A 15333-nucleotide genomic window follows, 5' to 3' on the forward strand; every position below is an offset into this window, starting at 1 on the left:
ATCTTATTAAAGTTTACAGTTTTTAATATTCACAGCTCTGGCTGTCAAAGGCAACACATGCAAAATTTTACCATGAAAAGTTTAAGTTGAATATCTTTTAATATTTCAGTCATTACATTAACACACGCAGGCATGCACACACGCATACCCACTTGTGTCATTCTGTCACAGATGTGCAGTAATATTACAGCAAGACCAGATCCATTAACTTTTAATTGCTCATGCATCTTTCATTGTGACTGTGCATGAAATATTGATTTAGAAAGATCTGACGGTTTTTTAGACATGCAGGTGTTTAGAAATTCGTGTCAAGACCACAAATGTGGTCAATATCGGCTGTTTTTGCAAGCTTTTGTAAACAGAACTGCTTTCTTGCAGCACTGCAAAAATAACACACCACCCATGGGCATTATGAACACAAAACATAGCTGATTAAACACCAAGTGATTTTGTTCATTTAATTATTTTCAGCCCACACAAAATGCTTTGAAATGTTTAGATGAATCATCATCATCACTGTGCAGTAATACTGTTTTGGGGCCTGGTCAGACCAAGTAAGCAGTTTTGGGAAAATTACTGCTTCTAGGCTACATAGTAGATTCATTACTAAGAAAAAATCTAAATGCACAGATCAATTATGGAATAATGGATGGACAGTACCTCTATTTATTTATGCTCATTACTGTTTATCTCTTTCTATTTCTTCATTATACCTTTCTTGTTATAATATATGGTGTGGTTTATGATTCATGACTCAGTACTGTTGTATAGACCTTCCTTTTCATTGATATGTATATAACCATACAAAACTGCCAACACAAACAGTTGGAGCAAAAGGAAAACATCCCACTAACAATCCATCAACATAGATGACCAACACATATATATTAATATATACAATGTGTATGTGAACAGGTTTGCTCATAGTGACGAGGAGTTGGTGGAGAGCAAAACAGAGCTAAAATAAGTGAATATTAGATATAACATTCATCAGACACGGCCAGAAACACGACTCAAAGTGCATAATAATGTTGCTCTGCTGGATGTGTGAATGCTGTGAACTGAAGCCCCCAAGTGGCCAAAAAACAGTCAATGCAGTTTTAAAAGAAAAAAGAAGAAATGAAGAAAGGACAGAAATAACTCCATACCCTCCCCCCACCAACCACTGTTTGTGGTATACATATTTATATACACATACTGTATATAGCCTCATATAAATTTGCTATTAAAGTATGTCATGAAAATTTCTTATGTTATGAAACCTTAAATAATGCCCATTTAAGTATTAGTTTGTTGTGTGTAGTGTCAGTTCATGCTCACCTACAGATTTACAGTAGTGTTGGAGGATCTAACTGTGTTAAAAATGTATTTGGCTCTCAAGCAATATCTGACCAGATGTCTCATCTTCACCATACACACCTGTACAAAGGTGATTCATGTGTCACCTGTGAGAGCTGATGACTGTGTAAAAAAATCATTTTGGAAAATTAGCTCTACTCTATTATTCAATGAAGTGTTTCTCTGCACAGTTTCCAGCTCTGCACACACAGGCAGCTGCTGTCAGTCTGCTGCAGGTCGGCTCATTTGAAACCTGCTGCAATTTGATCAAACGAAACAAAACAAAAAATACTGCAGCTACAAGGTCAGCTCAGGGTATTTAATGCTTGCCTAATGGGCCTTGCATGAAGAAACCTAAACCTTCATTAAATCTTAAAGCTGTCTAGTCTTCTTGTGTTAATGTGTGTATGTGTGTGTGTGTGTGTGTGGTCTCCAATAACAAGAGGAGTGAGAGTGTCTCCATCTCTTTGGATAATGGAGTCCTTTGGCCATTTATTAAAAGCAAAGCAGGACACAGTAGTTAAGTCTAGCTAAATAGAGCCACTCTGAACTTCTAAGAATCAATGTTGGCCTGATGTGAACTGCTGGTGTGACCCACACCTCTATATCAGCACTTCAATATAGTAATAATAATAATAATATAGTAATAATATAATAATAGTAATAAAATATATATGCCCCAGCTCCTGGAGAACAACAAAGCCCACATGCTTAATAAGCCGCAATGTATCATCTTTGGTTTCCAGAAATTACTGCACCCATCTGAGAACCACTCTTGAGAGTGGGTCACATGCAGCAGTCGTCATAGTGACGGCATTGTGAGATACCTGAGTTTGGTGCTGGCAGGGAGCCGAGACAGAGGAGAGCCAACCTGTTGGGGGGGAAGTCTGGGCAAACGCCGCAGAGGACAAAGAGGATAGAAACTTCTTATTTTTCATCATGCCGAGAAAAAGTGATGCAGCTTTAGTGGAAGAAGGTGAGTTGAAGGTTTAGATGACTGGAGGATTCATTTGCTGTGTCGCTGTTATAATGATGTACGTTGAGTAAGTTATACTTATGTATGAGGCAGCCTGGTTCTTTTAGAAGAAGAAAATGTTTTCCCAGATCAAACAAATTTGTAAGAATTATTTGTGTTGTGAAATGTACATTTCATTAACTTTGAATCTAAATCTGATTGTATGTGTGTTTTGTCATACAGCTTTATGACCACTTACGTACAGATGTCATAAAACATTATATGCTTCAATGACAGAGATGTGGACTCAAATCATGTGACTTTTGGTGACTTTTCCCACTATAGGAACTTAACGAAATATAACATAGTGTGTAGCCATTGTCACAGGTTCAGCCTTTGTTTCTACTAGTCTCCACACACGACGGGGACGAGTTCCTTGAACTAAATTTGGGTGCTGCTCAGGTGGTACTACAGTAAATGCAAGTTCCCGGTACTTTCATGGCTGTTCTGTGTCTGGTCAAGTTGAGATATCAGTGTGGACCAAATTGGTGGACTGACCTACTGACAGGCACACCAACATTGCCATCCCTAGAGCGATCCTTGTACTGAATTTGATCATTGTTAATTGTGCAGAATTATAGTGTTTGGCGTTACATGTGCTCAAGGTCTGTTGAGCTGGTTGAATATTTGATTGTTGATGTGTTGTTTTTGTTTGTTCTTCCACAGTTGGGATAGATGTAGATGCGGATATAAGCGACAGTGATGGTGAGAGGATGAAACAGCATTTCATGGAACTGATTAAAACAAAAATAATAGTCTAGAGTTGAATCCAATACTCTGAATCCCAAATGTGTGATTTATTTGCTCTTAATGTAGACGGCGCCACCCAGAGAAGAGGGAACAGGAGGCAGGCAGCTGGGAGAGGAGGTGCAAAGGGAAGAGGCCGTGGTAAAAAACCAGTCAGTGAGGATGAGGATGATGAAGATGAGGAGGAGGAGGAGGCTCCCAGGAAAGGCAGGAGAGCAAACAACAAGAAGCCGACCAAGAAACGTGGTGGTGATGATGATGAGGATGAGAGCGAGGATGAGGCCCCTAAGAGGAAGCGAGGAGGAGCGGCCAATAAGAAGAAGAAAGGAGGCAAAGCCCAGGACAGTGAGGAGGAGGACAGTGATGTGGGGAAAGGAAAGAAGGGAAAGAAGGGAGGAGGAAAGAAAGGAGGGAAAGAGGAGGAGGACAGTAAGGGTAAGAAGGGGGATGCCAAAGGAAAGGACAAGGGGAAAGACAAGGACAATGACAAAGACAAGAAGAAGAAGAAGAAAAAGGATGACAGGTAGAGCAAATGAAACTACACTGTAAGGAATCAGATACCTACCTAACCTACCCTTATTGTAACACTGCTTTTTAAATTAGGATCCAAATTACTTTAATTGACAACTTAATTGCCAATACACAATAATAACAAAATCTCACAAAAGTGTTAATTCTACTATTCTTAAATCCCTACTATTAGAAAAAAAGACATTTGTTTGTCTAAGAATGTGCTCAGTAAATTAAATAGCAATCTGCATATTGAAGTGAGCAAAGATTACATTTTGTTCTGAGAGGAAAACTAATGGAGTGTCCCAAAAGAAAAGGGTTCATTCTCTGTGGAGCATGAAAATGCTCAGTAAATAGCATGCTTATTTGCCCATTAGATTTTGATTTCGTCTTGCTGGATGGATCAGGGTGGTCGACCAAATCATTATGACTCATCCTCTAGAGAATATGAATATCCACCAAAAAATTAATGGAAATCTGGACAGAAGTCTTCAGCAGCTTGTATAAAAAAAATTGACATTTTTGGTCTGAGGATGGGTGCTATCAGAATAAATTTGGTACATGCACTTATGGTGCCCAGATGACGCATCCTCTAGCGCCACTATGAGGTTGATATTTGTGGTTTGAGTGAAATTCCTTAACAACTCAGACATTCATGCTCCCCTCAGTATGAACTGTAATAACTTTGATCTTTTATGATCCCCTGATTTTCCCTCACATTTAGCAAACTTTGCATGCTAACATGTTAAACTAACATGGTGAATGTGGTAAACATTATACTTGCTGAAAAGCAGCATTTTAGGTATTGTGAGTGTGCCTCACAGAGCTGCAAGCATAGTTGTTTGCTTTATCTGAATATTTTTAGAGAACTGAAGTGGTAAAATGACGAAGTAATTTACAAGAAAAAAAGCTTGGATAAATAGTTCTATCCTGTTAATCATCTTGCGGGCCCTCAAATGTAATGCATATTAAATTATATATCCATATCAAACAGATAAATCCCTTCTATTTGCTTCAACAAACTCCCTCCCTCCCTCCTTCTCCGTCTGCCTTTTCTCCTGCAGTTCATCTGATTCCAACTCGAACTCTGACGAGGAAGAGGAGTCCATGTCGGAAGGAGAGATGGCCCGGCTGATGGAGGAGGTGGAGGAGAAGAAGAAACTGATTGCTAATATCAGGAACAAGCCATGGAGGATGAAGCGGAGGCTTGTACACCTGAAGTAATCTCCTGTCATCTGTCTCGTTTTCCAGCTTGAGATGTAAAAAATAAATCATATGCAGTTCATTCAGTTCAGTTCGTAGGTGGAATATTTTGGGATCATTTCATCTACCTTCATCTACCTGTCAGAAGTGTTCAAAAGGTTCACATGTGACCTTGTCTCTTCACAGGGAAGCTCAAGAATTTGTGGATAAGTTTGAAGGAGCTTTGGGCAAAGGAAAAGGCAGAAAGTGGTACGCCTACAAAGTGATGATGACAAAGGTTAGGAACAAAATGCTTCCTTTCTATTTTACCCTCGGCTTCATGCTTGTGGGGGTGTTTTTTCAGTCTTTTTTGTTGTTGTTTTTTAAATCTCAGAAATGGATCAAGTTCCAGAGGGATTTTGAGAATTTCAGAACATCCTGTATCCCATGGGAGAGGAAGATCAAAGAGGTGGAAAGTAAGTTATGTTGACAGCACAGCTGAGTTTACCAGATGAACAGTGACTCCTAGTGGACAGATGCTGAATTTAAAATATTCTCAATGTCCTCAGGTCATTTTGGGTCATCTGTGGCATCTTACTTTATCTTCCTGCGCTGGATGTATGGCATGAACCTTGTCCTTTTTGGATTCACTTTTGGACTGGTGGTCATCCCTGAGGTGAAATGATGCTGGACAACATGCTTAATAATGATAATTAAAATCCATTCATGATGCATTAAAGTATGAAATAGTTACAGTATAAAATAGTTAAAATAAAAATAAACAAAAATCTAGATAAACAATAAATATGTACATGAAGTTTTATTCTTATGTTTTATTTAATTTCTTCTGTTTTGCAGGTTCTGATGGGTCTTCCTTATGGATCCATTCCCAGGAAGACTGTACCTCGAGGAGAACAGGACACTGCTCAGGACTACTCTGTCCTCATGGACTTCAACGTGAGTCTCACTTATACTATAGATGATGTTTTTGAAGCTTTTTTTATTAGTGTGTCATGCATATAAATGTCCCCAACACTGATGAGGCCCACAAGACACTACAATAATATAAACCAGATTCAGAACGCAGCACATACTTTTTCAAATGATACTACAAAGAGACCAAAAATAAAGAATACTAGTTCACATAACATTCACAAGCAGTTTTACACACCTTTATGTCTAAACAGACAAACAAAATTCACAGGTTACTAACAAAGCATATATAATAGTAACCCAATAGAGAAATCAAAGTAAAGACACACCAGAAAGTCATTCTTGCCTTCTTTTTGCTTTTGAGACAAATTAGCAAATGTAATCACATCAAATAAAATAAATAAATACATTTCATATATACAGTGCATCACCTGTATACGAGAATATTTAAGGGCTCCGTTGAGCCATTTCATGCAAAATTGACACTCTTAAATGATCATAGTTTGTACAAAACAGAAGAAAATGAGACTCAATTCTACTTTTTCCAACAACTTTTTCACACAATTCACACATTCTCTTTCCCTTCTGAATATTTTAGAATGCCAGATGTAATACATACCCTTCATTTTACTGTATATTCAACCTTTCCAAAGCATCTTGGCTAAATGACAGCACAGCTGTGTTTCCCAAACCAACACAGACACTAAAGGAAGATGAGTGAGGAAAAGAGCAATGAAAAAACCTAATGATGGCATGTCTTCTTTTCTCAGGGATACTGCAAATATTCAGTCCTGTTTTATGGATATTACAACGACCAGAGGACCATCGGCTTGCTGAAGTTTAGGCTGCCTCTGTCCTACCTTATGGTTGGGATCGGTACATTCGGCTACAGCCTGATGGTCGTGATCCGCACGTGAGTCTGCAGTATAATAGGATGTACAGTTGCCTTTTGGATGTTTACTGTTAAACAAGTTAAATCAAGTACAAAAAAACCTCTCAGCCAGGCTGTTTCAGCTACAGCTGAGCAATGTCAGCGATGTTTTTTCATCAGAATGGCCAAGAACGCTGATGTTGGCGGTGGAGACGGAGAGGAAGGAGAGTTCACCTTCGCCTGGAAGATGTTCACCAGCTGGGATTACCTCATAGGCAACTCAGAGACTGCAGACAACAAGTACGCCTCCATCACCACCAGCTTCAAGGTAACCATGGCAACCGGCCACACAGACTGTCAGATGAAACATTTGTCCAGTCAGTTCATATAGGTTTATATTTTAAAGAATGATATGTTGAAATTCATTTCTTTCTATATGCTATAATAGAATATTGAACGTTACACTTATAGTTATGCTTTTACTGTCAATCCTGTACATGTTTTGACAAGAACAGGAGTCAATTGTGGACGAGCAGGAGAACCAGAAAGATGAGAACATTCACCTGCGGAGGTTCCTCAGAGTCCTGGCTAATTTCATGATCACCTGCAGCCTCGGCGGCAGCGGATACCTCATCTACTTTGTGGTGAAGAGGTCTCAGGAGTTTGCCAACAGGGATGACCTCAGCTGGTACGAGAAGAACGAGGTAATGATGGTCAGATGGCTCCAACGAAATACTTGATTTTGGAAATACTTACAGATACTGTTCTTAATAAAGCTGACATTAGTATAGTTAATATCACTGCAACTCCTACTACTACTACTGCTGATATTACACCCAACAAAAGTAGAAAAGTCAAATAGAAATGAAAAAGTACTCACTTTTACAACAAAACAAGTGAGGTTTCTTACTATAACTACAATTACTAGTAATACTCTTGCTGCTAGTAGTACTGCTACTACTCCTGTTCACGGAACAATCTCAACCCAAGGTTCACTTACTTTCTTCTTCTGGGGCTTTCGAGCTCATCCCACAGTCTTCACAACAATGATGGAAAGTTTAAACATCTATAATTCAGTGGTGAGAGATGCTATATTTTCTTCAATTGTCCTGGCCCCTAATATGGCAAACAACCAGTACAATCATTTCATACAGGAGAAACTGTAAACAAAAAATAAACTGTGAAGGCCTACAAACAATCCTTACATGCAATAATGATAAAAACGATGCTCATGTTGTCACTAAATACTACTTCTAAAACTTTAAAAGAATATTTAAAAAGGTTTAAAAAAAACTATGATGAAACCAAAAAATGCTGTAAAATTGAACTTCCCAAAGATTTCAAAGAAGGCAGCGGGTCTGCACAAGTAGATCAAACAAGACAAATGCATTTGCAGCAACTTTTTACTCATGATGCAATGCTGTAACATTAATTTCTTTTAACAAAACAAACAGTATGGGAAAGAAAAATGCATCTGTATTAATAATATAACAGTGAGAAAGTATATAAAAATACTGAGATAAAAAGACACATATTGACAAATAAAAGTGTGTTGTCAGCTGTAATGAAGTAGCTACATGAGGATGTCAGTGGTGATTCTGACCTGTTTGGTCCAGTTGGAGATCATCATGTCTCTGCTGGGTCTGGTGTGTCCTCCTCTGTTTGAGACCATCGCTGAGCTGGAGGACTACCATCCTCGAATCGCCCTCAAGTGGCAGCTGGGACGCATCTTTGCCCTCTTTTTGGGAAACCTCTACACATTTCTTTTTGCCCTGTTTGATGAGGTCAACACCAAGGTATGGTAGCAGTGTTTGTGTGTGTGTGTCTGGACAGATTTCTGATGGTTCCACATTTGCTACAAATTTGCTCCAAAGGCCTTTTTAATTTCAGTAGAAGCGCTGGGAATGAATTTCCTAATTTCCTGAAAAATAGTGTCTATAATGAGCAGTTTGAAACATGCTGAATGGATTTATGTGTCACTGCTGATTCATCACCTTGTCTGTGCCTCTCAGCTGGAAGAAGAGGAGTCCATTAAAAATGCCTCCATCTGGACCATGAAGGAGTACTACGCCAACTACTCACGCCTTGTCAACGACACCGAGGCCACCCCGCCCCCCATGGACCCCGCTGATGTCATCAGAGGACCCTGCTGGGAGACTGCTGTTGGCATAGTAATGAACCCCCCCCCCCCCCAACTATTTACATCTGGAATATAAGAAACAACATACATTATTTTCTGCTACATCTCATCAGTTAACATCAGTGCTGTTGTTCTCTGCCAAAATTGGAAAATTACACAATTTCCTGCAGTAACTTAAACCATTAAACCAGTAAACCATCTGATTTTAGAATGAATAAAAGATGTTTTGACAGTGAAAACCACCACAGATGCCGAGAAATTCTCCAACTTCCTTTTAAAGAAATATAATAAGTATCAGATATGTGTTAAAATGAATCAATAACTTGACTCCGCAAGCAAGCTCTTCAGATTTTTCTTGACTCCTCACTTTGTGCTGTCTGTATTCCAGGAGTTTGTGAAGCTGACAGTGTCGGACATCCAGGTGACCTACCTGACCATCCTGATTGGTGACTTTGCCAGAGCCGTCATCGTCCGCTTCCTCAACTACTGTTGGTGCTGGGACCTGGAGGCTGGATTTGTAAGTCTGATGGCTGGAGCATTTTTGCTTCATAGTTAAATGAAACTGTTTACTTCAGGTGTAAATACAACGTAGTCCATAGTTCAGCAGATAGTGAAGCGTGCAGAACTCGGTCCATCATCACATCAACCCAATGTGAAAATTCCCATAATGCCACAAAACAGCACATCACCCCACTATTCATATCCCTCCTCTGGCTCCCAGTTGCTGCCTGCATCGAATTCAAAACCTTGATGCTCGCTTACAAAACAGCAACTAAAATGGCTCCCATCTATCTGAACTCCCTCATTCAGGTCTATGGTCCCTCCCACTCACTACGCTCTGCCAATGAAAGGTGCCTGGTACCACCACCACAACAGGGCCTTAAGTCTCTAGCCAGACTCTTCTCTTCTGTAGTTCCCCGGTGGTGGAACAAGCAACCAAACTCCATTCAATCTGCAGAGTCCCTCTCAATCTCTAAGAAAAAGCTAAAGACCCAGCTCTTTCACAAACACCTCCGCGCCTCATGGACTCATAAAATAAAATTAAAAAAAACAAACAAAAAGATGCTATTATCCACTTCTATGCACTCTATGCATTGCCTCTGTACACTGCCTTTTGGCACCTACGTCATATCAGACCTAAACACACTTGCGTGTTCTCTCCTGACTAGATCCTTGCTTGTGTTGTACTAACTCTCATGTGTATGTTGCTCTGGATAAAAGCATCTGCTAAATGGAAATGTAACATTGTAACATTGTACTGTAAGAATATCTCCTGTGAAAAAGGCCTACTGTGCAATTATTGTTTAATTTTTACAGTGTGGGCATGTGAATCACCTGGTTGACAGTATAATATGCAGGTGGAACACACGGTGAACCCAACTGTTTAATTTAGAAATTAGCACTGATTATCACACTAACATGCTTGGTCATTAGCACATTTAAATCACACAAACAACTTTTTCATTGTAACAGATGCAGCTGTGTTCACTCTGCTACAAGATGCCTGTGTAACTCATAGTGATAAATGAATCAGAGTAACACAAAAGACAGTTTTCACTTTTTGACTTGTTATATCAGTAAAACGCAGGTGTAATTAGTAACTTTAACAATGCTTCAGTCCCATCATGGATCCCTGTGAGACATTTCAGTGAGTGATCATCCACAATGTTAATACATTTTAGGTAAATACAATGCAGTTGTTATTAATGTTATTAGTACCACCTGCTGTTCTCCTGCTGCTCCTGCTATTACATGTCAAAATATCTGCTGTGAAAAAAGGGTGAACTTGTAAGATGACAGACCAAACTTTACTTATGAATCTAAGTATTGTTACGCCTTCATATGATTAACAGTTTGTACAGTTTTCTTCTTCATAACTTTTAAAACTACTACCAGCTTAACTGTGGATTAATTTGTTGTTGATGTGATGTCTTTATTATTTTTCTTGCAGATCTAAACCATTAATCAGTGCATCAAATCCAGTTCTCTGCCTACTGAACTGAGGACTTATTTAGCTGTTCTACTGAACAAGTTTACACTTTGGAATTTAATTTTTTTCAGTAAATAGTAAGTAATCATCATCTCTCTATTCACTTCTAGCCATCATATGGAGAGTTTGACATCAGTGGTAATGTTCTGGGATTGGTCTTTAATCAAGGGATGATCTGGTATGAACTTTGTTTTTATACAGACGCTACACACAATCAGTCACCAGTGTTTTCAGTAGTCCTGTGTGTGTGTGTGTGTGTGTGTGTGAGTTTTCATGCATGGATGTGTTGCTGCATATATCCCGTAACATTGAGAGGATAGATAATATCAATGATACTGCCATTATTCTGCATGTGTTATCAACAGCAATTTGAATACATCACTACTAGTTACATGTTGTGGTGGGTTACACCTAATTGTAATCTAAATGTAACATCACATTATTCTATGTCACTTGCATCCCCTTACTGTGTCACATTATGCCACAGTTTTTATTACATTATTATTGATGTATGTCAATGCTGGGCAAGCAATAGAACAGGACAGAAACCTTGAAAAACTGTGGATGAAGTTGTTCCGTGGGGCAAGCACCAGCAGTGTGTAGGCATCTTCTTCTTCTTCTTTTGGAAATGTCTTCTTCTGTCTTCTTCTCTCTACAAAATTCCAACTGACCTCTGGTGGGCGTGGCCTAACACATTTTAGTTGATAACTCAGTTAGTAATTTGAACACTGTCAGTAAAATACCCATGTTAATGTGCAACCTTCATACCAAGTTCTGTACTAGTAAATGTCTGGACAAATAGCAATGATGAAAATCACATGTGGTGGGTTTAGGCTGCAATATTTCAGCTCAAACACAGTTTGTGATTGCTGTGAAACTTAAATGTTTCATCAGAAAAACTATTTACAACATTCCTACTAAGAGTTACATCAAATAATTGATTTTAGGCTAAAATGTGTAGATATTAGACACATTTCCAGAGAAAAATAGTAGAAACTCGGTTCAAACATTTAAATACTTACTTTGTAATGGCATTATAATCAATCAAGCAGCATAAAATTTTACACAACATCTTGTCTCATGACATGATGCATGTTCTGGTGTGTTTCAGGATGGGGGCGTTTTATGCTCCTGGGCTGGTCGGCATCAACGTGCTCCGCCTCCTCAGCTCCATGTACTATCAGTGTTGGGCGGTGATGGCCACCAACGTCCCCCATGAGAGAGTCTTCAAAGCCTCCAAGTCCAACAACTTCTACATGGGTCTGCTCCTACTCATCCTCTTCCTCAGTCTGTTACCTGTCGTCTACACCATCATGACCCTGCCGCCCTCATTTGACTGCGGACCCTTCAGGTAACGACAAATAAACAATGAACGCAAGTGATATGAGTGGAATCAGAAATGAACATGTGACATGTTGATCCTGCTGATGTTTGCAGTGGGAAGGTGAAGATGTTTGATGTGATCATGGAGACGATCGACCTGGACCTGCCGGCCTTCATGGGGACGCTCTTCAGCTATGCAGCCAACCCAGGCCTCATCATACCAGCTGTTCTACTCATGGTGTGAGTGTAGAGGAGACACACTGGATCACACACACACACACACACACACACACACACACACACACACACACACACACACACACACACACACACTTAACTCTTTGAACATAAATGAACTCTTTGATTTAATTTGAATAAATCCTTTTTTTTGCACATTCATATTTACACATCTCTGGACACATGCAAGTGCACGGATACAAAAATGAATTGTTGTTTGTAGTGTGTGTGGAAAAAGGTTGCAATCTTTATATGTTGCTTTTGTGGTCACTGAAACACAACAAATCCACAAGTCATCTCTGCTTTACAGACTGGCCATCTACTACCTGAACTCGGTGTCTGAGGCCTACAAAAACTCCAACATGGAGCTGAAGAAGAAGATGCAGATGGTAAATACAGATAACAGTAATGCACTCCAGTGGTCCCCAACTTTTTTGACTTGTGACCCTCTGAAATGAAGCCATTTCTACTTGTAACCCCAAATCCCAGGTTATGGCTTTATAGAGCAAGCGTGATTGGTAAGCAAAGAGAGATTTTTCCCTCTCATTGAGGCAAAAGTATCCAGTATTTCACAAGAAAAAAAGGTGCACACATCCACCCACAAGAGAAATATGTTTTTCTCTCTTATCCTTTAATCATCTTGTGACTCCTTAGATTCATCTTGTAGATGTGCTACAGTGAGGAAATGACCCCTGCTGTTGTGAAATAATATTCTTTTTTGCCAAAATAAACCTGATAACAAAAAGAGAAGGGCAGATTTCTAATCTTATCATTTAAGTTTGCATCAGAGCCAACATTCACACCAACAGAGACAAAGATACACAACACAGTTTGTACAGTGGAAACTTGCATGTACAGACCTTCAGCAATTTTTCCCCTGAAATTAAACAGTCCAAATACTTCACTAAACTGTACTGTTTTGAGAACCTTACTGGATCTTTGTATAACATTTCTTTGACATTACTTTGTATTACGCCCCCTCCTTTGTCTCTTCTGAGTGTCTGAATGTTTATCTCTTCCCTTGTTCTGTATAAAATTCTGCTATCCTCCTCCATCTCTCTCTGCCCAGGCTCGGGACGAAGAGAAGAACAGGAGGAACAACACGGACAGCACCAACCAGGTCATGAAAGACCTGGAGGACCTGCTGCCGAATCGCTCCCTCATCCCCCCTGCTCCTCCACCGGAGCCTGGTCAGTAAACTCCTGCACAGTCGATCACTCTGTGTGTGTATCTATTTGTGTGTGTACATCCCTATAGCATAATGGAAAATACAATTCCTTCTGTATATTGAACACCGATATGTTATTGGTGTCAGTCAAAACTGACTTGAAACTAGAAATCTGGAGGTTCATCTGATTCATCATTTTGTTTCTCTGAACAGAAAAGGCACCAGAGAAGGATGCAAAGCCAACTAAGACGAAACCCGGGACAGCCGGTAAAGGCGTTAATTTGCAGAAAGATGTGGCTCTAGCATCACCCAACCCCAACGCTCGGGGGCCAGTGAGCCGGCCACCAGGGCCAAGAGGACCTGGACCAATGCCAGGTCCGGGTCCTGGTGCAGGACCGGGCCGAGGCCGTGGGAGAGGGCCTCCTCCAAGATAACAGTGTGAGAAAATCACAATTTTGCAGGCTGTGTTCATCCCTCAGATAATCTCTGTTAATTTCCCAACTGGAGACACAAACAGGCACTTGTGATTGTGGTATTTCAGTCACAAGGACCTTCATTAGGACTTCATATTTACTTACTGACATCAACATCAACTCAGGTTATTTTGGAAAATTATAACTCTATAAACTGTAACCTACTATACAGTTTTAAAACACAGTGCTGTAAAAACCTCAATTTTGTTGAGCTAGTTATCATCACAATTCACAAAGGAAGACAGGAAAACCAGGTTGTTGATGTGTGTTTCTGCCCATGTGGGTCTCTAATGGGACCAAGGTGTCCAACCTTTTGGGCAAATACAGGGCCAAAGTTGAACATCTTTTGGTTAGCACATGGTATATCAAGACACCACAGTCAGTGCTAAATCAGTGCTCAAGGTATTTTTAAACTGTAGGTAGCCATAGCAACAGTACTTCAGATAACATAAGAGACAACTTTATTTATCTCAAAATAAATTTTTGTGCCCCCAGATACTCGGTATATATTGAGCGTGAATTCTTGGAAACAGTAGTCTGACAAAACAACACTACTAAGTACCTGTTTCTGGAGCTTTCAACCACATCTTATGGTCTTTCTCATCACCCACAAACAACTGCTTGTTATCACGTGACCAAAGTTACATACTTAGGTCATGTGATGATTTTTTTGTTTTGGTCAAACTCAGTATACATTGTATATATAATATTTCTAGTAAAATAGAATAAAACAAACATAAAAGTGGAATAAAATAAAAAATAATAAAGGGTGGTGCTGGTACAAATGACAATGCAACACATGAATGAGAGGTTACTTTACTAGGTTACATATGACAGAGAGAGAAAGATAGAAATAGAAAGTCTGAATAGGAAAGTGCATGACCATTCAATGGGAAACTGGAAATGGATCAGCCTGTTACTAAACTGTGGGGGGCCTAACTGGAACATGTGAAAGCGATGAACAGTTTTTGTCACTGAACTTTGAAATCACTGACCAGGAAACATGATGACTTAACTGATTTTAGGTGTCCGGACACACTGTAAAGTAAATGGAAGAGGGTAGCTTGGATATCTTTAATTTAATGTCAGTATGTTAATAATGTAAATTAAGCATATTTTCATACTTTTACAATATGATATCGGTATCACATCCATATACAACTAAATCTGTTCATGTATTGTAGGAAATTACAGTGTGAGATCATGTCTGATGTGTCAGTTATTGATTTTCAACACATCTGTGCCTCTGGCCTTCTTTGTTTTCTCTTACATGTACACTGACTTTGTAATTATGGTATGATTCTGCCTTTGCAATAAAGTTTAAAATCTTTAAATAACATATTTTATTTTATTTAACATTTATTATTTCGTTTATAGCCTGTCATGGGTGTGGGTACAAGGTAGCA

The 15333-nt window shown here is 39.3% G+C and overlaps 1 protein-coding gene across 1 annotated transcript; it reads left to right on the forward strand.

Annotated features, from left to right (window-relative positions):
* The first annotated feature begins 2277 nt into the window (after nt 1-2277).
* Nucleotides 2278-15204, forward strand: tmc2a (transmembrane channel-like 2a). The gene is made up of 20 exons (XM_044334577.1): nt 2278-2314; nt 3020-3058; nt 3170-3623; nt 4675-4830; nt 5000-5090; nt 5187-5268; nt 5362-5468; nt 5651-5749; nt 6496-6638; nt 6777-6924; nt 7112-7300; nt 8213-8392; nt 8609-8767; nt 9125-9253; nt 10837-10904; nt 11838-12077; nt 12164-12289; nt 12597-12675; nt 13356-13476; nt 13668-15204. The coding sequence occupies exons 1-20, from the start codon at nt 2278-2280 to the stop codon at nt 13886-13888; spliced, it is 2868 nt and encodes a 955-aa protein (XP_044190512.1). The 3' UTR covers nt 13889-15204.
* Nucleotides 15205-15333: the final 129 nt, after the last annotated feature.

Source organism: Thunnus albacares, chromosome 18 (genome assembly GCF_914725855.1).
Source record: "Thunnus albacares chromosome 18, fThuAlb1.1, whole genome shotgun sequence".
Lineage (NCBI taxonomy): Eukaryota > Metazoa > Chordata > Actinopteri > Scombriformes > Scombridae > Thunnus > Thunnus albacares.